We start from the raw sequence: 22,624 nt of genomic DNA, 5'->3' as shown, positions 1-22,624 counted from the left end.
CTATTTACCGAAACGTGAAACAGCTACTTGTGTGTTACTCAAGTGGCAAATAAAAATGCTGAAGTATGATATACAATAACACAAATGCACGAAATCAGTTAAGAATCACTAAGATGAAACAAAAACAACACTCTTTGTTCCATTCTTAAAATACACTCCTGAACTAATACCAACTGGTTTCATTCTTAATCGAACTAAACTAATAATTATTTATTGCAAGTTGAAGGAGTGTTATGTGACTGAAATAATTCACTTACACAGATAGAATTATTTCAGTTTATCCTAACTACATTAGAGTTTGTCATTTTAAATTAAGCGTTTGAAAATATAAGATTAATTGAAAACATCGAAATGTATCGCAATAAAGACTCACAATTTCGGTAATAACATTAAAACAGGCTCTGAAAATAGTTTGATAAGTCATTTCCAGTAATGATGAGATATTCCTCCGTAAAAACACACGATTCGAGGAAAATCTCCGTCACTACAGAAATCATGTGATATATGCGTGTCTCGAATTCTGACTGGTATCATAAAAATAGAGTATAAGGTAGACAGATAGCACCGGAATAATATTCTAATCGTTGGTCAAGTGCCTACTTTTTTGTGTAATGAAGTCTTCTGCATATATATACATAGATAATACGGTCACGAGTAAAGCAAAGCTGCATGAAAGTCATTTAAAATGGAAACGATGATCATGTAACACAACATGAAAAGATTATTCATAAAAACATGATGAATGACCCACGCGATTTGCTGTAGCTCCACTGTGTAGTCACTGATGGATTTTGCTCTAAATCGGCTTACTTTTGATGTCATACTGAGGGGAAATCTATCGTATATCTCAGATGTACATTAGTACCCCGAAGCTGCTTATTTCGAATCCATGTAAAGCTTGTCGTCTAAAAGGCGAACTATTACAATTTACGGTAAATCTGTATCAGTATTCTTAAAAGTTTTGTTTTTGTGATTTCAATATTTACAATTAAATAAAATTAGAAAAGTAAAACAATAGTCACTGAATCACAACCAATACCGTATTTCAATGCTAATTTAGTATTTAGACTATACTTCCAAATTAAAAATCATCACCCTCAAAGACTATCCTTCAGAGTAATTACGTCTTAATATACCGTTATCATGTATCATTCTGACAAATTCCCAGTCCTATACGCTAAGTAGTTACAAAATCTTCAAATATGTAAAATTAATGTGTTTTTGTTCTGCTGTGATTAAACACCCGTAGTACTAGTTTTCATTTCTTCTAGGTCGTTTTCATAATACAGTAAAACCTGTCTAAGGCCGAGTAAAATTTCCGGCTTAAGCAGGTTTTCGGACTTAGACACAGTGAACATGCATATCCTTAATTATATATAATTTTTTAGTGGAACTTTATACTTGCTTGACTCAAGAGAAGTAAGACATTTGTGAATAAAGTTCTTATACTGTTTATGCTATATTTATTAGAATAAGAACAAAAACAGACATTTAAAATATAAGTACACAAAATCTTAAATTTATTTGAAGCAAATGTCCAATTTCAACTGTTTCGTTTTTATAATGGACTTTCTCATGCGGTTAAAAGAGAACGTCAATTCTATGGCCTTTTCATGAAGTTTATTTTCTCCTTCATTCTGCATATAATTTGACACTTATTGAACACTTGCGATGAAGTATGAATTTGTATTTCCTCACTATCTTTACCATTTTGTTCATCTTCTGAATCTCTCACACTGTTTCCATCATACGATTATATTACAGATTTTAAATCAATTTCATCAGTTTATGTTAAAACATTCTTGTCAACGTTCACAAAACTTTCCGCGTTCACAGAATTATCTGCGTCAATCTTCTCAATCAGTTTGGATTTCACTAGAATTGTCATAACAAACAACTTATCCACAATCTCCGCCATTATCAAGAATAAATCTACAGTTTCGAAAGCACTTTATTACGCATTCATCTTTTACACATTTGATTGAATGATTTAAAGACGCAATTGCATCTAACACATCAATTTTCATGGTCATTTCAGATGCTCTCATACAGTTGTTAATGTTTGCAATAATATGCTGAAGCATCAGTTTTCTGTATTTCAATTTTATACATTGTATAATTCCATTATCTAGTGGTTGTAGAACTGATGTTGTACATGGAGGTAGAAAGACTAAACGAACATTTGAAAGTTGAACTTTTGGGACACAAGTTACATTATCTGGGGAAAGTAGATTCCTATTTTCTTATTCCATTCTTTTGTTTAATTTAACTGCAAAAATAATGACGGCAGAAAAAAGAACAGACTATATTTAACCAATAACTTACTGTAACAAAATGTCCGAGAATTTATTAATATTTAAACAAATTATTAATTAAATAAGAAATTAATATTTAATCAAAAACGTTTTTTCCGCCTTACTCAGGTTCAAATCCTACTTGTTGATAGATGAGGTAGGAGAAAGATAGTTTTCCGTTCGCATTACGCAGGTTCCGCCTTATAGAGGGCCTTTTATTTATCAGAGAAATCTTAAGATAATGATGCAAAATTTTGATATTTCCGGCTTGTACAGGTTTCCGTCACATGCATTTTCCGGTTTAGACAGGTTTTACTGTGTATTACACACACATTACATACATACTTGCGCTGAAATCTCGTTCTTGAAACGAATGTTTTAACATGACTGAGGAAAACATTAATCTTTAAATAACTTATTAAAAATTAACAGCAAAATGAGTTAAACGAGTTATTCAGTGGAAAGTAAAAAATGAAAACATCCTTACTTGATTGAGTGATTGTTTACTTATTTAATTTCACACTATTTGCGTTAACCGTTACAAATTTTGAACTGATTAACAAGACGCGAAGCAGCTAATGAAAACCATTCACCATCAACTCTTTGGCCACTCTTTACCGAAAAAAGGGATTGATTGTATTATTATAACGCCAATCACGGATGAATTTCGTGGCATATTTCGTAATGGGTTTCGATCCCAATACCCGTAGTTTGCGAGTCAAGCGACATAACCATCAGACTATGTAAGGCCGTTCGTTCCACGTTTAAAATAAATTGGGAAAAATAAAATACATAAAAGGGTGCGCTGTTTGGTCGGGAAAAACAAAACGTTAAAAAGAACGCTGCTGTTTGATGAATCAATATGGCCGTTTAATTGAGCATTCACTATAATTACTATACTACTCCATATTTAAATGGAGTATACTGTTTAACGTTCCAATACCATTAATGGCACACTAACATTACAAACATACTAGTGTGCACAAACAAAATTCAGCTAACAGTTGACACACACTGCTGTACTCTCAACAGTGGTATCACGTTTACTAGTTAATTACGTTTTACTTTGCAAATAGTAAAAGAATCATCTTTAACTGTTTAAATATTTTTACCACGTTAATACTTTATTTTTGAATGATGTATTTTTTTCTATCGTTAACCCTAAATGACCACGGTATGGTTTAGATAAGATTGAAAGTTCGTGTGTTAAACAATTTAAATTTGATAATATTTCATTGCTTCTACCCGTATTCAAATATAACGGGTATTGTAGAAATAAATCTTCCATCATTCATCCTGATTACTTTTTGAGGTTTATTTCTTATAATATAAAAAATGTGTTGTCTTTCTTTTATGTATTGCATCATGACGTTCGGTGAGATAACTGTACATGATGGAGAAATATGAATATTTTTAGATTCAGAGTACAGGAATTGTTTTGGAACACGTAAAGATAATAAAATCATCGCAGAACTGTGTAATTTAATATAATGAAAACATCTAAGTATATGAGTTAGGTTGAAACAAACTATAATAATTTTATTTAGTTCGACTGTTTTAGCAATCAATATTTTTACTGCTAGAAACAGTTTCTCAGGCGTTTATAAGAAAGTTAGATATCTTCTGGCAGTCTTTGGGTTTCCCAATAAATTGTTACATTTATTAATAACATCATAACTCACAGGTTTGGGGCATTATTAACTTGAAGCAACTCTTGTCTGGACTTATGACTTTACTTTATTTACTTTTTTTTTTTGAATGAGAGATAAACTAATTTATATCCTGCGATGTGAAAAACTTCAAATAAACAGTTCTCGCTGCTACCCGCATCACATTTCTGCAATCTCCTAACATCCGTAGTTTGCCTTTTCATAAAAAAGTTCAGAAAAGGAAGTATATATTATATTCTGAGTTGGTTTTCTCTTCAAATAAAAATGTAGAAAAAAAACATGGTTGACGTTTCTTTTCAACATTTCAATTTATATAGTTTTTACTCAATATTTCAGTTTATATAGTTTTTACTTTACGATAACGTAGTAAGTTGCACGCTCCTCACTGACAGCACACAACATACTAAAACTGATAGGTACACAAGTCATGAATTCATCTATACCTGTGTTCATAAAATAGTGGCTGAATATTACATCTTGTATTCATGACAGCTATAACCACCAATACTGAAATAACTAAAGTATAAGCAACTCAAGACAATCACTGAGAAAAATGAGTCTTTATAATTGAAAATATGATATTTTTGGCAACCATACAACTTTTAAATTGAAATCTAGATATTTCATAAATCTCGAAATAAACTGTACTGCATACATAAAGAACTTTTTAACTTTATGTTCTTAAAAACTGACTCAAGAAACATTATTCTGAAAAGAAAAAAATGTAGATAAAACTTATGATGGTGGTTTACATTTACATCGAACAGTGTTTTATCGTAATGTTCGTTTGCGAATTTTGGTTACCACAACCTCAATAACCTATTAATGTTTACGTAATTGACCTTTATGTCCCTTATTTTACTTTCTAGTATGAAAAACTCAACTAATTCCAAAGATAAAAGTGAGAGGAAAGACACTACCACAAGTCACACAAGTTGACATTACATAAAACGTTAATTACCCTGGGGCTTTTTTCATACATCACAGACTTAATAAAAATATTTGCAAAAAGAATAAGTACGTGTTTAAATATTACAAAAACTGTAACTAAAAGTTATAATTCATGCTTCTGTTACCACATTCTACGTAATAATTTCATGTTTCTGTTATCGTATACTATGTAGCAAGTCATGCTTTCTATTATTCTGGAAAGCTACTTCACAACAAATCTCTTACTTTCTCACATTTTTTAAATAGTGGATATGTACTCTCTCTCGTTTTCAATAAAACCTTAAGATTTCTATTACATAAATCATGTATCGTCTCTCGCAAAAGCCACGCATTACCCATTGGCTATCTGCATCTTAAAAAATCGTTCAAGTAGTATAATCTGAATAATATTCTAAAACAATATAAAATATTCCATTTTTATCGCAAAAATGAAACCATACTAATAAAATAAACAAACAAACTATAACGGAAATTCAGAACCCCCCCCCAAAAAAAAAAAACACGAAAAAACGCATCTATCACACAAACATTAAAATGACCACGCTTTTCAATAAAAGTGTCGTGTTAGATTAAAACCCAAAAGTATTCAGCAATAATTTTTATTTTTATTTAAGCTAGCAAAGTTGAATAGCACAGAAAATAAGGATCTCAGACGAGGCATAGCTGCGAAAAGAAGTCGAGATCTATGTAATAATGCAGCCTATAACGTGAAGATTCTTCCTCGGTTAGAAAACTTATACTACAAACCAGCTGCTGTGCGTTTTATTGATACTGATGCCATACACGACATTCACAAAAACAAACAGGTTTAAAGATTACACGAAACGGTTTTTTTTTAATCCTAAAAATACATGTGAAAACGTAACCTAATATACCCACCCACTTGAGTGTTTGGCAGTTTCTCCTTCCTAGAGCAAAAATAAAAAGTGTGACCTTTATTTTAGAAAATTTTTAACTTCAATCTATTTAAACCTTGACATATAGATATATTATGAAATACAGAAGGTACATGTGTATACACACACACGTATATATATAATTTCAACACAAAATGTGGAGCCTGCCTCCACAATGGAGACAAATATACAAGTATCCCTCGAATTTAGACGAAAATTTAATTAACAGATATGACGCTCAACGCAGCTTTCTGGGAACTATCTTAAAGTAATTTTAAATCTTAAAACATTTTCGTTTCATGCAAGTGGATGATAAATTGATAATGGTTATTCCAAGAAAGCAGAATCGTATAGACTTAGTTTAATTCCTTCCTTCTTTGCCAAGATTCCTAGGTACATACAACGAAGTATCGAAGGAAAAGAAGAGAATACGAATTTCTCTCAATCTATCATGAGTAAGTGGTGATCTACTCATCAAAACTTGTTTACACAATACCACGAACAAGAAATCGTTGATAAAATACAAGGGAATTGATATTCGCATCAGTAAGTGAAAACTTTAGTCTAATATTCATTTGTTTAAAAAATTAATTACAAGAATACTGGTCTTCCTTGAGTTTCATTGGTAAAGCTATAATACTGTGATATCAGAGCATTAAGATGATTGAAAAACTGTCCTAATGTCGAAGGAAAAACCTTAGAAAATACTTGTTAATAATGAAAAAGGGTCATATGAAATTCAGAAGTTAATTTCAGCTCTGAACATTAAGCTGCACCTTATTTTATCCAAAATAAACTTTCATTCAACAACCACATAATCTCTCTAAATTTTTCTATAGTTGTAACAAGAAGGACATTTTGTACAAGGAACAATAATAATGTTTTCATCCACTTGTTGAAGGTTCTTTGGGAAAGACACATCGAATTTTTAGTGTTGGTCTTCACTGACTTGTTTTAATATAAGCAAATTTGAATAGTTGGAAGTAAGGCAGGAATCTTAAGGTATGTCTTATTTCAGAGATGTGAACTAAAAGTGCTCACGAGTACAAAAAATTTGGTAACATTTAATATATTCAGCATGTAATACGTAGAAATAGACCTTAATAATAAACATCCACATATTATTAGAGTACACTGATAAACACTTGCCACTGTTGTTTTTGACGTCGATATAACTCTCATCTGACATACGAAGTTGCATAACTGATTATATAGAAAATACTGTTGTATATAGAAAAAAGAGAGAGAAAAGAATATAATATTTCTTCAAATTTATACACTTACCTTACGCTGGGTGTGTCCATATAATTGAAGTGTCCACCCTGTTAATCAATTTAAACATAAAGACTGTGAACAATAACACTAGCACATACGTATTAAACAAATCTGTTCTAAAACCCGAATACCATTTTTCAACCTTTCTAATTCTTGACTTGTGAATGTAAGTTGTCGTTTTTCCCTCTAAATATATTGGCTTAAAACAGCTGTTGAAGCGTTTACACGACGGTTAAACGCAGACTTAAAGTTTCATCCAACGTAGATTACATGCAGATGTTGACGAGTTTGAGGCAAGAATCTACGATATAACGGAGCCAGCTGTTCGATTTACTATACTTAAATATGGATGTCCACAAATTGAAGTCATTGAGATGGGCGACATCTGGCGCGGAGCACGTCATGGTATGTAAGGATTTGATGTAATTACCTGCATGTTACGATGTCTGTATAAAACACTTTCCCACAAAGAGGGCGTAATGAGTACAGAAGTTCACTTTTTATTCGTGTTGTTAGAATAGAAGTTAACAACTGCTATGTTCATTACACGAAAAGAGAATTGTTTTATGCTAAAACAGTAGAGTACCAAGCATACATATACCATCGATAAACTAATCCATTCCACTATTATTAAAGGAACTGATAATACAGGATGATATGCGTTCCGATACAGTAGCTCCCTCTACCGACACTATGAAAGAAGCGCACAAAAAATGTCGTTTATCTGTCAGAGAACAATATCTAAGAATATTGACATTCCAGATATGTACTTCACATCTAACCACTAATCTCACCTTAGCCGTAGTGCTCATGGTAAGGAGATGCTTCTCACTACGCTTGTATTTACATCAAACAGACAACGACAGATTACCGTCATTAGTCGTTAGAAAAAGCAGCATACTTGGAACTTGCATTGACGCCCCCACACACACACACCTTAATACATATATATGTGCTTTACACGCATCAGGAGGCTCGAACTATCGCCATTTGCGAGATAATAAAGTGCAAGTTGTAAAACTAAACAAATCTTAGACCAGAAATTATGATGACACCCATTTGTAAACCTAAAACAAACTTTCTTATCTTTTATTTTGCTAGAAATCTATAATAGCCACATTATGATTCAATTCCCATACAAACTACTCTAGGCTGAAATCTTGTGCCCATCTAGTACTGTTCAGACAATAACAAATCCCCGTAACTAATCATCTCTCCTTCCCGCTTTCATTTCTGTTCTCGTTTTAAACCCACTGTAAGAATAATATATTTCTCAAAGAGACTTATCAACATACAGCTGTGAGAGATGAATAATTGAACTCCCTTATTCATGTTCAATTTTAAGCCTCTAAGCCTACTTTACCCTACCTATACCGTTATGTCTTTGCTAAAACCTTACTATTTTAACGCAGCTTATACATTAGTTATAAAGCACATTGTTCGTCCCTATTTCTCCCTTTTAAATACATTTCGATATTTTCTGTAGAGAATAAATTTGGCGAAAAGTATATTTCATATACTATAATAATCATAACTTCTCAAATACGTTATAGAGTGTACTGACCTAAATGTTACAGGGAGACATACCAATAAACCAACGAAGATATGTATAATCACCACCTATTTACACAAGTTTGTTGAGGTTGTAGTCAACATATGATATTCCTACTAGTGTAAAATAATTCAGTATAACAAAATAAATCCTCTACATCTTAAAAACATTCAGAACCCACAGACAGATGCGAGACATGAATCAATCCCAAATGGAAATATTGGGTTGAGGAATAATTCGTGAGCGTTTTTTCAAGTTAAAAAAATATATTCATAAATGAAACGCTTTCGCAAAATATTTCATGTCATTTGGTAGATAATTTTTTGCTCTAATAGATGGTGTGTTTGATCTTCATATGTCTTTAATTTTTGCTTTCATTTCCAGCTCATTAAATGGAATGTCAAGTGGACAAAATCGAGCGTTTTCGACACCATCTGCTTTTCGCATTTAATTTCTTGCAATTTCGTTTAAAACAATGCATACTATATACCTAGGTATTACATGAAATAAAGTATCATAATAAATGTTTTGGGTGTAATGTGTTCATGCATTGAAGTATTGTATAGTCTTGCATGTAATGCTTGAATGAAATTATTTAAAAACGCTCACGAATTATTCCTCAACCTAATAGATAGTTTCCTTTCAATTCCCGGATGAACTGTGATTTATTTATTCATACATTTGATCCTATTAGGATAAATGTTACAGGTAAAACATCATATATGCATTTAATACTTATGTAAGTTGCATATATAGAAAGAAGCACAAAATCTTAAAAATTACATATAGATTGCATTAATGTCTTTGTGCAATACGAGTAGACGGGGTTACGTCTCAAATATTTTCACTTACGTGGTATGGTGTGTTTCACATGTGAACACGAACTTATGTTTGTACTTGATACTTCTAGTCAGCTTTTATATACAAGTTGGAAAAACTGTAATTGCGTAAACTTAGCTTTCTTTTACAAAGTTACAGATTTTAAGCAATTTCAACAACAAATAATTTGTAAACGAATTAACTTAGTTACAACAGGAAAATAACGGAAATACTTTAAATATTAACGAATCATTTAATAAATCTAACAAGTCTTTTCATAAATCTCTTAAGTGATATCCTCTCTCTAACAACGTCCAATTAAAAGTGAAAAAATATACTGAAATAAATTTTTTACACCTCTTTCTCTTTGATTGACTATGAAATTAAGAAAACGTATTACACCTGCTCATTGGTTGTTTGTAAGAGAATGCGAATGCATTTTTGGCATTTTTATAAATAAAATATGTTAAAAATTAGTGATTCAAATCAATAAGCAGTTAAAGTAATGCACAAACTTTATATCACCAGACTTTGATTTCTTTAACTGGTTATTGATTTGAGTAACTAATTTTTAATATTATTTTCGTGTACAAAAATATATTCGATATTTTTTACACAAACAGAATTGCTACAAGAACACATTTTAAATACTGTTCATAGTATTGGTAACTAAACATGTGCTAGTTTTTTTCTTATTATTCCTTTCCTTTAAAAATCCTTATTACATATTACGAGTTTTAACTAAACATATGCAACATATTCTTGTTAAAACATCCACCAGCAACACAAGCAATCTAATGTAGATTCTTTTTTATATGTTAAATTTAATTATAGTTGTGAAGTGTGTATTTACTAACCTTATCATGAATTAATCATTCTAGGTGTAAATCTTAGACTAGTAATAAAATAAGAGGACAATCAAATGGGACAGCGAAGAATTTTCTACAAATATTTTATAGTGGAAGACACTTCATTTAGTGTTACAAGGTAGTGGTAATATGGTACAAGATTGATCAGCAATGTTATTATAATTCAGGGTTTTTTAAACAAATATTTACAAAAAGAAACTTACCAAGTCAAGGAGTAAAATGGCACTGCTAATGTTACAAAGTTTCACAAATATAATGTAAAAATGAACAACTAGCTAGCTCTTTGGAAACATTAAAATAAAACTTTTAATTCTAATACTTTATCACAGGAGAAGCTACCACATTATCTTAAGGTTAAATATAACAACAATAAGCTACTCCAACGGAACACAAGTAATAGCATCTCTTACCCTGGTTTGTCCAGTAGTCCTTCCCGGGTAACGAGGATCAGTTTCTGATTTGTCTTCTTCACTTCGACTCATTTTCAAAGAAAATTTCACATCACGACAAAAGGTAGCCTGTAGCATAAACTTGCTCAGAGTTTGTCATAACAATGGCGCTCAAGCTTGGAGAGTTGTGCGCGTAAATATCAAAAATACATTTCAGTGTCGAGTTTTCAATGAAAACCCCTAGTCTTTAAGCAAGAAAAAAAATCTTCACAGATACTAGGTTTTTTCGTATATACAAGATTGGAAGAATGAATTCTTAAACAATCTGTCATTAAATTTTGTTCGAAGCTTTCTTTTCAAACGCCATACATGTATGGAAGTATAAGCTAAGTATAAGAGAAGTGCGCGACAGCGTAGCCTTAACTGGACTAAAATGTGCTTCACCTGTTTATTACTTCAAAAGTATCAAAATGTAAAACTGATAGAACTTTCATAATCAAAGTATCCCTGACAAGGTCTTCAATCACGATAATCTGGGTTGGGTGTCCTTCTGCCAATATAAGAGCGTCCCAAGATCAATGTCTGATATGAAATTTCAAAAACCTGTGTCTGTGGTGGATATATCACACGAAAAACTACTTCTTCCAACCCTCCTCTGTTGTGTAGGCCTCGAGTGAAGACTGTTTATTACAGGCCTTAATGTCTGTGTGTGTGTGTGTGTTCACGGAAATACATGAACACATACATTCAGTGGCTACTTTTATTAGGTACACCCATCTAGTACCCGGCAAGACCCCCTTTTGCCTCCAGAACAGCCTGAATTCCTCGCGGCATAGATTCAATAAGGTGCTGGAAACATTCCTTAGGGATTTTGGTCCATGCTAATGCTAACTCGATAGCATTACGCAGTTCCTGCAGAGCTGTCGATCACATTCATGATGCCAGCCTCCCGTTTCTCCTCATCTCAAAGGTGCTCTTTTGGATTGAAATTTGGGGACTGTACAGACCATTGGAATACACTGAAGTCACTGTCATGTTCGTGGAACCACTTTGAAATGATGCGTGCTTTGTGACGTGGCGCATTATCCTGTTGGAAGTAGCCATTGAAAACGAGTAGACTGTGGCCATAATAAAAGGATGCACATGGTCAACACCAATGCTCAGGTACGCTGTGTCATACAAATGATGCTCAATTAGCATTAATGTGTGCCAAGAAAACATTCCATGCACCATTACACCACCAGACTGTATCGTTGACATAAGGCAGGATGAATCCATGGATTCATGCTGTTTACGCCAAATTCTGTGCCTACCATCTGCATGTCGCAGCAGAAATCGAGATTGGATAGACTTTTTTTTAAAAAATCTTCAACTCTTCACTTTTGGTGGGCCCGTTCCCACTGTGGCCTTATCTTCCTGTCTTAACTGACAGAAGTGGAACCCGGTGTGGTGGTCTACTGTTGTAGCCCATCAGCTTCAAGATTCGACGAGTTATGCGTTCAGAGATACCCCTTTTGCACACCACTGTAATAAATAGTGGTTATTTGAGTATTTGTGGCCTTCCTGTCAGCTTGAACGAACCTGGCCATTCTTCTCTGACCTCTCTCATTAATAAGGTGTTTTTTTCGCCCACAGAACTACCGCTCACTAGATGTTTTTCGTTGTTCGCACCATTCTCTGTAAACCAGAAACCGTAGTACGTCGAAAGCCCGGAAGGTCAGCAGTTTGCGAGTTACTGCAACCACCACGTCTAGCACCAACAATCATTCCATGGTTAAAGCCGTTTGGATCACGCATCTTGTCTATTTTAATGTCTGGTCGAACAACTGAACTTTTTGATCATGTCTGCATGCTTTATATATTGAGTTGCAGCTACTGATTCGCTGTTTGGCTATTTGCGTTAAAGAGCGGACGTACCTAATAAAATAGTCACTAAGTGTATATACAGACATGCACAAGCATGTGTGCAATGTTAAACTCGCAACTTTTCTTATACATATAATACAACCAATTTATTTATCAAAGGAAATTCCAATACGGTAGTGTACTTTGTGCACCGTTCACAATATTTACGTCCCTGCTAACATACATGATGTAATTCAGTTTGTTAATGTTTTGAACAGTTAGTGATGATATCCACAACTCGTATATGTTTCTACGATGTTTCGCCGCTCATGTACAATGCACACATGAAGTGCTATCTATTTATTTCAACTATTGTTTACAGTATAAAATTAAAACTGGTAGTCGTTTATAAGCCAGAAAAGTAAATGTTGTATAAGAAGTTTATAATATTATATAATGAAGTCTGTGCAGTTGCCGGACAATCGTAAATTTTGTTTAGATTTTTAAAGCAATTTCATAATACAAATACATTACATTTAATGTAATAATGCTACTACAGTCCTAATGTTTCATTAACGTGATAACGATATTTCCTATGAATGTGCAATTTCTGTACACCAGGTGAGTTGAATACAAATGAGATTGTTTTACATTTGGATACTGATATTATTTGATGCAGCTGGAAAATGGAGATTCTAGCTGATCAAATTGTCCCATGTGGACAAATACGTTTTATTAGACTCCCTATAAGGCTTCCAATTATATGCTTATACAAGAATGTAAGAAGATTAAAAAAACAAAACTTAAGTCTATTAAATTTATATTTTGACAAGAGACACCTAACTCTAGAAAAAAAAGAGCATCGTATGTGTGTGAGTTTCAAAACCTGGTTGTATTTCATATACGAGTTGTTTAAATGATAATTTGTGCACTGATTATTGTAGGGCTATGGAAAGAAACTTATTTATTATTTGTTTCACCATCTTTGTATTCTGTACGCATGCACCATCTACTGGAACTACTTTACCTGGAAAATACGTATGAAGGAATAACCAAACCATCTTTCACTTACCCCAGGTAATGTTTTAATGTTGTGTAGGGCATTCTGAGCTTCCAGCGCCGCCTTCCGGGTATAAAACGTGACAAAGCAGCAACCTGAAAAATAGAAACACGAAGAAATTCAGCCATCAATCCCTATGGTCTGTAGCGACTCCATCAGTTGAAAGCCTTTTTGAGAAATTGCTACATGTGCACCACAAACTAAGTAAAATTTAAATCTGCTACGTATTTAAGTAATATTAATAATAACAACAAAAGAAATTTTACTAATTTTGACCGCAAATTTTTGATAGTTTTTAAAACTTCATATAATCGTGTTCTGTGATAAGTTTACGAAGCTTGCTGCCCTAACGCCTAAAATAAAAACATACAAAACCTGATATTTTTTTACAACTAACTAATAAAGTATCACATAATCACATTATAAAAATATCTCACGTTTCTTCACATCGCACTTTAAGTAAAATTAGAGTCGAACAACCAATCGACATTCTTCCCCTACGTTTGCAAAAGGTTCACGTCATAATAACCATATCACAGAACCAACATAACAACAGGCCCGAACAAAGAAAGGCAGCACAAGATCTACGAAATATTTATTCACTAAGAACAGAAACAAAATTCAATTTGAGTTAACATACACGACAGATGTGGTAACATAAAATGTTCAAAAACACAATAATTAACGTGCTTAATGTTATTCATATCCCAAGTTAAAAACAAAATTAACCTCGTGGTTTTTCTTTTTTACATGATGTCAATACTTAAGCTTAAAAATAAAATAATCAGTATTTTCAACGAATATCTAATTTAGAAATTTCAAAACAACAAATCAGACACTACCCAGAAAATCAAAATCATGAACACTTACATTTAACGATTCATCTGAAATTTTAGATTTCAGAAGTTAAATATTTCAAAATAAAATAACTTAATATTATACAACCATTTAAATAAAACTTCGTAATGACAAAAGTCGACTTTTGTCAAAAATCATAAGTGATAAAATTTGTTAAAACTTCCTATCAAAATTATTTCGCGAAATAGAAAAAAATATATATTTCGCTAAATAGTATAGGAACGCGGTATCGTTTGAAGATTTGTTAGTACACACGAAGATAAGTTTTGATTTTTATCTGAAACAAAAATTAATATTAAACAACCATTACCAATACAATATTACGGGCTCATACATTTTCAGTTGTTTTTTTTTTATCAATTTTAACCCTTCTTTATATAAAATGTTTCAGTCTTAAGCCTAAATAAGGCAATAAATTGATTCCAGTGCCTGTTATCGCAAAGCAACCTTGGTCCAAGAGTAAATGGATCAATACCATGGAAGCACGTCTTCTATGAACAAAATAATGTAACAATCACATAACGGGATGAAATTATTATTTCAAATTTCCTAGCTCTAGAAACATTGAGACGTATCCAATATTACGAAAGTGATTTAGTCGAACTGTTCAAAGGTTGGGTGGTAAACTATTCGTTTTTGAATAATGTGCATTTAATTTGAGTATACAATTTAGTTACTACTTCATTTCTATTTTCAATTTCTCCTACAAGTTTTGATAAATATTAATTAAACGAGTAACCTATTACATCAATTTCCTAATTTATTAGTTCTTGGCTAAGGGTGAGAAAAACTAACGGTTAAGTACAAAACACTTTGATGAACATTTATTGACAAGACAGTAATTTATTGTTTCTCTTTGAAAAGGTTTCTTAGAAGGGAGAGCTCATTTTTCTGTTGAAAACTAGATAAAAATTGAAAGATAACACCTTGATTTAAATTTGAGTTGATTAAAAAATATCCAACATATTATTCGTTAATTAATAAAAACTGTAAGGGCAAATTAAATTTGACTGATGAATGACAAATGAAAATATAGAAGCATATTATTACGACGAAAATTAAATATTGGAAAATATGTTCCTCACTCTTAACTTTCTCATACACACTCTCTCAGTTAGGTGATACAATTTCAACCACAACTACTACAGTCTTCAGATCGTTAAACAAGGAACATTAAATGCAATAGGAGACAATCACCAAGGCTTCAGCAGAATCGCTCTAAACGTTACATGGTTAGTATGTGTTCAGTAACTCAATAGAGACTTGAACAAGTTTTTAAGCTACAACATTTTTACAAATCACATTAGAGATAAGGGGCTCACAGATATTCCATTTTGAAAAGTACGTGTTTTTGGAAAAGTTAAAATCACTATAATCTGAATACTCTCTTCTCAAAGTTTGAAAGATCTGTACCCCTCTAAATGATGGGTGCGGTTACTCTTAAGGCTTAAAATTGCCACCATATTACAAAACAATAACATGGGAGGGAAATTAGATATCAACAGCTATAAGTAATCTTGAACACATTATATGTTATTCACAAAAGCAAAAAGTATCGTATACATTACATTGATAGTAATGTGCTTAAAAACTATTTTGTCGTACCAAGTGCAGCATAACTAGAATTGAATAAACCCTCTATACAGTACGAGAAGAAAGACTTGCAAGGAAATTGAACATACATTAGTTTTTTTGGTATTGCCTACACTTCGAAAATTTAAAACCTGTGGAGATGACCTTTAGTTGTGTAAATGAAACAGGGGTCCAGTGCCATTTGTTTGTACTGACGAAAGTTACGTACAAAAATAACGACAATGGTATAAAGTACCTTTGAAATGCTAATCAGACTGAAAGAAATTGAAGACGAAAAGCAACACATTTTGTTTGCTCATTTTGTCAACATAACAAAACATGATGACGTAAATGCCTTCATCTAGCACTGTGAGCTTATAAAGAGCTTGTAACTTAACTTTCACACACACACAGAGGTTAAAAGGCGTTCGATGCGATGTGCCATGTTTGTCACTACATTTCTCTACATTTCACTCAAATGCGATATGGGTCATTTAAGACCTTTACTGACACCCATCACTGCACCATACTGAAATAGCTGTGACTAACTCTTAAAATTGCAATTTCTAAAGAGAAAAAGAATTGTATCGTATTTATGTTTATTTATTCAAAGCAACAATATAAACAACTTTATACTTTTTCTTCTAAGTTGCGTCATAACAATGTGCAACAATAGAATCTTAAGTTCTGTTAAACCTCAATGTTACGTCACACATGGAAATCCTCACTTCAAAGGTAACAATGTTAAACTATTACATTTAGAACTCTAATTTCTTAGTGTTAGAACTATAAGTATCATCTAACATTAAAAAACTTATCTTGTCAGATAATGAAGCCAGGATTTTAATGCGCTAACGGAGAGCAAAAGCTGCTGGTAGTCAGGGAAAGTGAGAAATGTCACAAAGCTGGACGTAAGCACAAGGGGATGAAAATATTCTATTAACAACTTATAACGTGCTACGTTGCTCAAAAGTTAACTATTCATTGTAATATTAAAGAGTGAAGTATACGTTGATATTTCTTTATATCCTGAGCGATCAGAAAAAAAGAACTACATGTAAAAACGCATTTCTTTATCCCAAACCTTACTGACACATAATCTACATATAAAAACGCAAGTATTTATTCCAAAACCTTACTCACGTATAATCTATATTTATTCTACTGCTGACCAACTCAACACATGAACAAATCAAGATCATTTTACAGTAGCTAGTTTTTCTTTCTAACTTAACACTTACAGAAGAGAGCTTACAGTGGAAAACTCATTATGCTGTTATGGTCTGAGCAAACAAACAGTTAAAACAAATTTCACCAAACCATAATTTTAAACAAATCTCCCGTTTTACTACTTATATTAACTATTCGCTTTGCTGTCCAGGGTTCCATATATTAAACTTTATCATAAGGAATATTATTTATTACTACACGAAATTTTCCTAAATTAGTTTTAAGTGTAAATATTTTTCAAATTGTGTTCTATGCACATGTGTACTTTTGATGTGCCTAAAAAATATAGTATTATAATTAAAATAACCTCTTTACGATCCTTCACTGTCGACCATTTTCTGCAAGGTACACAATAAAAAAACAACAAACAGAACAGTAATCCCAGTTACTCATACAGTATGGTTCTTAAGTAAAAAACATGTTCGTATACTAGGTACTCTTCCTCCTTCCTGTACTTGTGTGGTCATACAGTGTTTGATGGTGTTAGTTGCTGCTTTTTGGGTCAGAGTGAGCTGAATTACTACGACCCTTTTCAGGGCAATGTCCATGTACTATATATATTAGGGTGCGTCAAAAAACAAAAAGTTGTGACACTCAGTCGCTCGCTTATAATTTGATTCCATTCAATGAAAAAAATATGCTAGCGTAAAAAATCAATCCAATACATTAATATTTAGGGGTTGCGCAATGCGCACAAAATAACAACGTGCTTCCGGAACCAAACGAAAAGTTGGCATTAGTGAAAGGCTAGCTTTGGCTTTAGATAGAACCCAGATCAGTGACCGAAAAGCCGCGCAAATTTTGCTTCCTTTTGCAGCTCATATTGGACATAATATCGAGGATCTTGCCATTAGCCCAAGTTCCATAAGGAGGAAACGAATTACTAACCGTACTCTTCTAGCAGCTGAATTGAAGGAAAGTTTTTCTTCAAACGTTCCTTTGACATTACATTGGGATGGTAAGCTGATGCCTGACTTGGTTGGCAGAGAGAAGATCGAACGTTTGGCAATTTTAGTTTCAGGTAAAGGTGTAGAGAAGATTCTTTCAGTGCCCAAAATTGATAGTGGGGATGCAAATTCAGTAGCTTCTGAGATCGGATCAGTTTTAGTAGAATGGAATGTAAAAGACAGAATTAAATCGCTTTGCTTTGACACCACGGCGACCAATACAGGATCCAAATCTGGCGTCTGTCTGAGGATTGAAATGTTACTTGAACGTGAGCTCTTGCACCTTGCCTGTAGACATCACATTTTGGAGATTCTTCTGAGCGCTGTATTCTCTACTCTTGTGATAGAGACATCAAAAAGTCCAGATATTACTTTGTTTTTAAACTTTAGAGATTGTTGGCCTAAAATTAATAAAACTAAGTACATAACAGCAGTAGAAGCAATGCCACTCCGAATACAGCCTTAGAAGGATGATATTATTCAATGTTGTCAGAATCTCCTTCAACCTCATCAACCACGGGACGATTATAAAGAGCTCTTGGAATTAGCTGTCATTTTTCTTGGATCTCTTCCACACGGACGTTCTTCAGTTTCTTTCCGTACTTCTGGTGCTGTACATCGTGCACGATGGATGGCTCGAGCAATATATTCTCTAAATATTTGGATGTTCCAAGAGGAGTTTGGTAGACTGCAACCACGGCCTGCTTCATCTCGTGTTTCATTTGACGCACATTTCTGCATCAAACTTGGCGATTTGTGTGTCTTTATAACTAAACATTACTTGCTCTCATGGTTTACAGCTAAGGATGCTTCCGTGGCAGCTCGAAGGGACCTTACACTACTCAAGGAACTTGCATTGCATGAAAATCATATGAGTAAGGAAGTTGGTACAAAGGCAATGAATCGGCATTTATGGTATTTATCTGAGGTTGCAGTTGGGATTGCGCTCTTTGATGACGGTGTAACGAATAGCGACAAACTCAAGATGGTCTCAAATATGAATACCGTGAAAGGATCTCCTAGGACAACTCTACGTTTAACAGTTGATGCTGCAAGCAATGCTGTTTCCAGAAAACTTCCAGATTTTTTTACCTCGGCAACGAAGAAAATTTTCTACCATCTGGATATTAGTAGCGCATTTTTATCATTACCACCGAAAGAATGGAGCGCCTCCAAAGAGTACAAACAAGGAAAGGAAAGAGTAAAGAAACTTTTTGTGACAAATGACGCAGCTGAAAGAGGAGTAGCTTTAATTCAACGGTTTACGGCAAAGGGCCGCACCAAGAACGAAGATCAATTTCAGTATATGATTCGGGTGGCAGAAGAACATCGGCGAACATAATGCGAAGGGGGCAGGCAAGATAAAACTTCAATGAAATAAATTTTTCTTTCAAGTTTTTATGTTTTTGCTAATTGTATAATCAATAAATATTAAATAATTTCTTTAAATAATTTAATTACCATTAACAATGTAATGTAGGGTAAATTTAAGGAAAATAGTGAACTTTGCGAGGGATGCGCGATCCCTAAATACTTCGCGATTGAAATGAAACTTTGTCTATGTTCTTTTCTCATGCAGTGGCACAACTGAGCAAAAAAAATTGGGACATTTTAATTTTTATCCTTTATCCGCTGACGCACCCTAACATATATATTATAATACATATGTACAAACCAATTGTTGTGTCCTATGCTCCATTTATTTTTAATTTTAACCAACAAAACGGCTTCCTCTCGCCTAAGAAAATGCCATACGAGAAGTACGAAACCGAACGATAAACCTTCATTTGTGAAATCAGAAAATAAAAAAGTTATTTTTTTAAATTAACATTTTATACAGCTAAAAAATGGCTTATTTATTGAGCTACCCCATATAAAAAAGCCACAGGAAACAGGCGGGTATATGTGTAAACATAGGCAATCTCTTTCTCTATTCGTTTAATTTTTTTTTAATTTCATTCTTTGCAAAGTTGAAACCATTTTTTATATTATTTCATGTGACAGTGAAATAGTATATTCATAATAATCAAATAATGACACGGCATTACGTTGTGAAGAGAGGGTTTTTAGTCGTTATATAACTTGTAACAACGTAGATATAAACATCCTACTACATAAGAACCGCTTCTGACTAGACTGGATAAAAAAAAAAAAGTACATCGTCAATTGTAAATTCTGAGCAGTTAATCCACGAAGCCCAACAACAAAAAACATCACTTTCAAGTGAGTAATAACTTTATGGATCTCACCAAACACTAGTCAAAAATGAACAGCATGAAAAGCACGATGCGCAGAGGGAACTTTTTATATGCTAATTCTACATCACTGAACTGTGTATATTTAATTAAATAGGCAGTCTTAATTACTTATTCCTTCGCTTCTTTTTGAATAGCTGCTTCTGGTGGCGTTAAACAGCGTCGTGCTTGAAATGGGTGACGAGTCATTAACAGGAAAAGGGCGTACAACTCTACGTATGTGGCTGTAACAAGATACGTTGAACTGACTATCTAGTAGCGCGTTTCAAACACCTTTTGATTCGCTGGTCTAGAATGTACAAGGTATTTTGTATGATTCTGATTACAGCTATGATTTCAAATTGTCAAACAAACTATTAAAACGATATGCGTAGGTAAATCAGAAGTTCAATTAAACTATAGTTACTATGCAGAAAAAAGTGAAACAGACTTATATCCTGAAGGAGTGAAGTGTGGTTTCATACTAGTATTGTCCCCTAACAGTGACTCGTATTGATCTGACCCGACACAGCCCACAAAAACCACTCAACTATGACCGAGTCCTTGTCTATGCAAAAGTGTCATAATGCCGTTTTTCTTAACAGTTAGGACCACGTACTTGTACGTAGCTAATAAAGCTCATACACTGATGAATTATTTCATACAGTAGGCTATTACCGGTAATAAAACAATAAATTATAATAACCAACAGTGAGTAATACACGAACTTGACAACCAAGCAATTAAGTTAAGCTACAGAGTAACAAACACAAGCCACGACTCCATTAGTACACAAAAATGTTATTGCCCATTTCAAGACAGCCTGGAAGTTAACTTGATACGAAGAGCCAACTACAAACCACAATAACCATTGAATCAATGGTAAGATATTTTATAGCTAGTTTTGAAAGACTTACACCAGCGATCGTTACTAAAACAAAACGCACACACTCTACGAAACCAAAAATTTCACTAAGTTTTAATGGTTAACCTCCTTAATAACGCTGTTTCAGCCATGATCGAATTCACCACGATACTGACCAAGCAAAATATTTCGAGCATGTGTTGTTAAACGCAGTCGCCGAAATACATGCAATAACGTTATTCTAATATGAATCAAACGTAACAAAATGGAAGTTAAGAAATTCCACACCTAATTAAAAAGAAGTAATCTTTAAAACCTTAATCACTAGCATATTAAATATGATGAATTCACTCTGTCTTATTTCTCACGTACTTCTAACAATGAATGTATATACAGGTGCGTCCGAGAAATTAATATGGAACACCATGTAGCACCCGGTCTTTACAGACATCACGATGAAGCATTGTCTTTATATTTGTTTGTTCTAAAGCATAAACGTACACAGTGGGCTATCTATGCTGTGTTCAATACAGGTATATCGAAGCACGATTTTCACTAAGTTAAAAGGCTACAGACTTACTTAGAAGCAATAGATATTTATGTAACAAAATGAAGTACCAAATCTCTATACAGACAATTATTACGCTTACACTCTTGATAACAGTAATATACCTAGTCTCACACAAACAACATTAAGTTTTCACCGCATGTATCTCATACGACAGTAGTTTTCAACCTTTCATGACTAGGGAAACATTTCTTAAGATTTCATAAGAGACACGACCCACTACACAGCTTTAGTGTAAAAACACCACTTGTAAATTATATATTTTCAAAGTATATTCGTTACAATTTCACACATCCTTAACGGGTTAAGAAACGCTGTCACACTGTTGTATATCAAAAGGCAAGAATGATGATTCTAGCGAACGAGCCTTCGATACAACAAACAACATACAATGATTTTTTTTACAAAAGAAATGACCAAATATCATCACTTCCACAAACAAATGTTTAATTCCATCCTTTAATGTCTTAGATTCAACGAGTTTTAATACAAGTATTAATCCGAAACATGTTTATATACGTAATTTGATTTCTTACAAGGTAATTATTGAAGTTATCCTCACAGCTTAAGCTGCTTCATGTAGGATAACAAATGTAATTCAGGCATGCAGACAACATCTGTAACCGCATATTAACGTATTACATTCTGTACAAAGTGAATCAATATAGAATCAAAATGATCTATAAATACTTAAAAATGTCTGTCTACCATAAGTTCTATTCAGTCAGGT

General features: G+C 33.2%; 1 protein-coding gene across 50 annotated transcripts in view; it reads right to left on the bottom strand.

The window, feature by feature from the left end:
- Positions 1 to 22,624, bottom strand: part of LOC143222798 (CUGBP Elav-like family member 2) — a 316,460-nt gene that overhangs the window by 138,816 nt on the left and 155,020 nt on the right. For all 50 annotated transcript variants that reach the window (XM_076449788.1, XM_076449785.1, XM_076449803.1 and 47 more), the window contains one exon: positions 13,633 to 13,715. In XM_076449788.1, coding sequence (XP_076305903.1) covers positions 13,633 to 13,715 — 83 coding nt within the window. The remainder of the gene's footprint in view (positions 1 to 13,632; positions 13,716 to 22,624) is intronic.

Source organism: Tachypleus tridentatus, chromosome 8, assembly GCF_004210375.1.
Source record: "Tachypleus tridentatus isolate NWPU-2018 chromosome 8, ASM421037v1, whole genome shotgun sequence".
Classification (NCBI taxonomy): Eukaryota; Metazoa; Arthropoda; class Merostomata; order Xiphosura; family Limulidae; genus Tachypleus; species Tachypleus tridentatus.
This window is presented reverse-complemented; position numbering and strand designations above follow the sequence as displayed.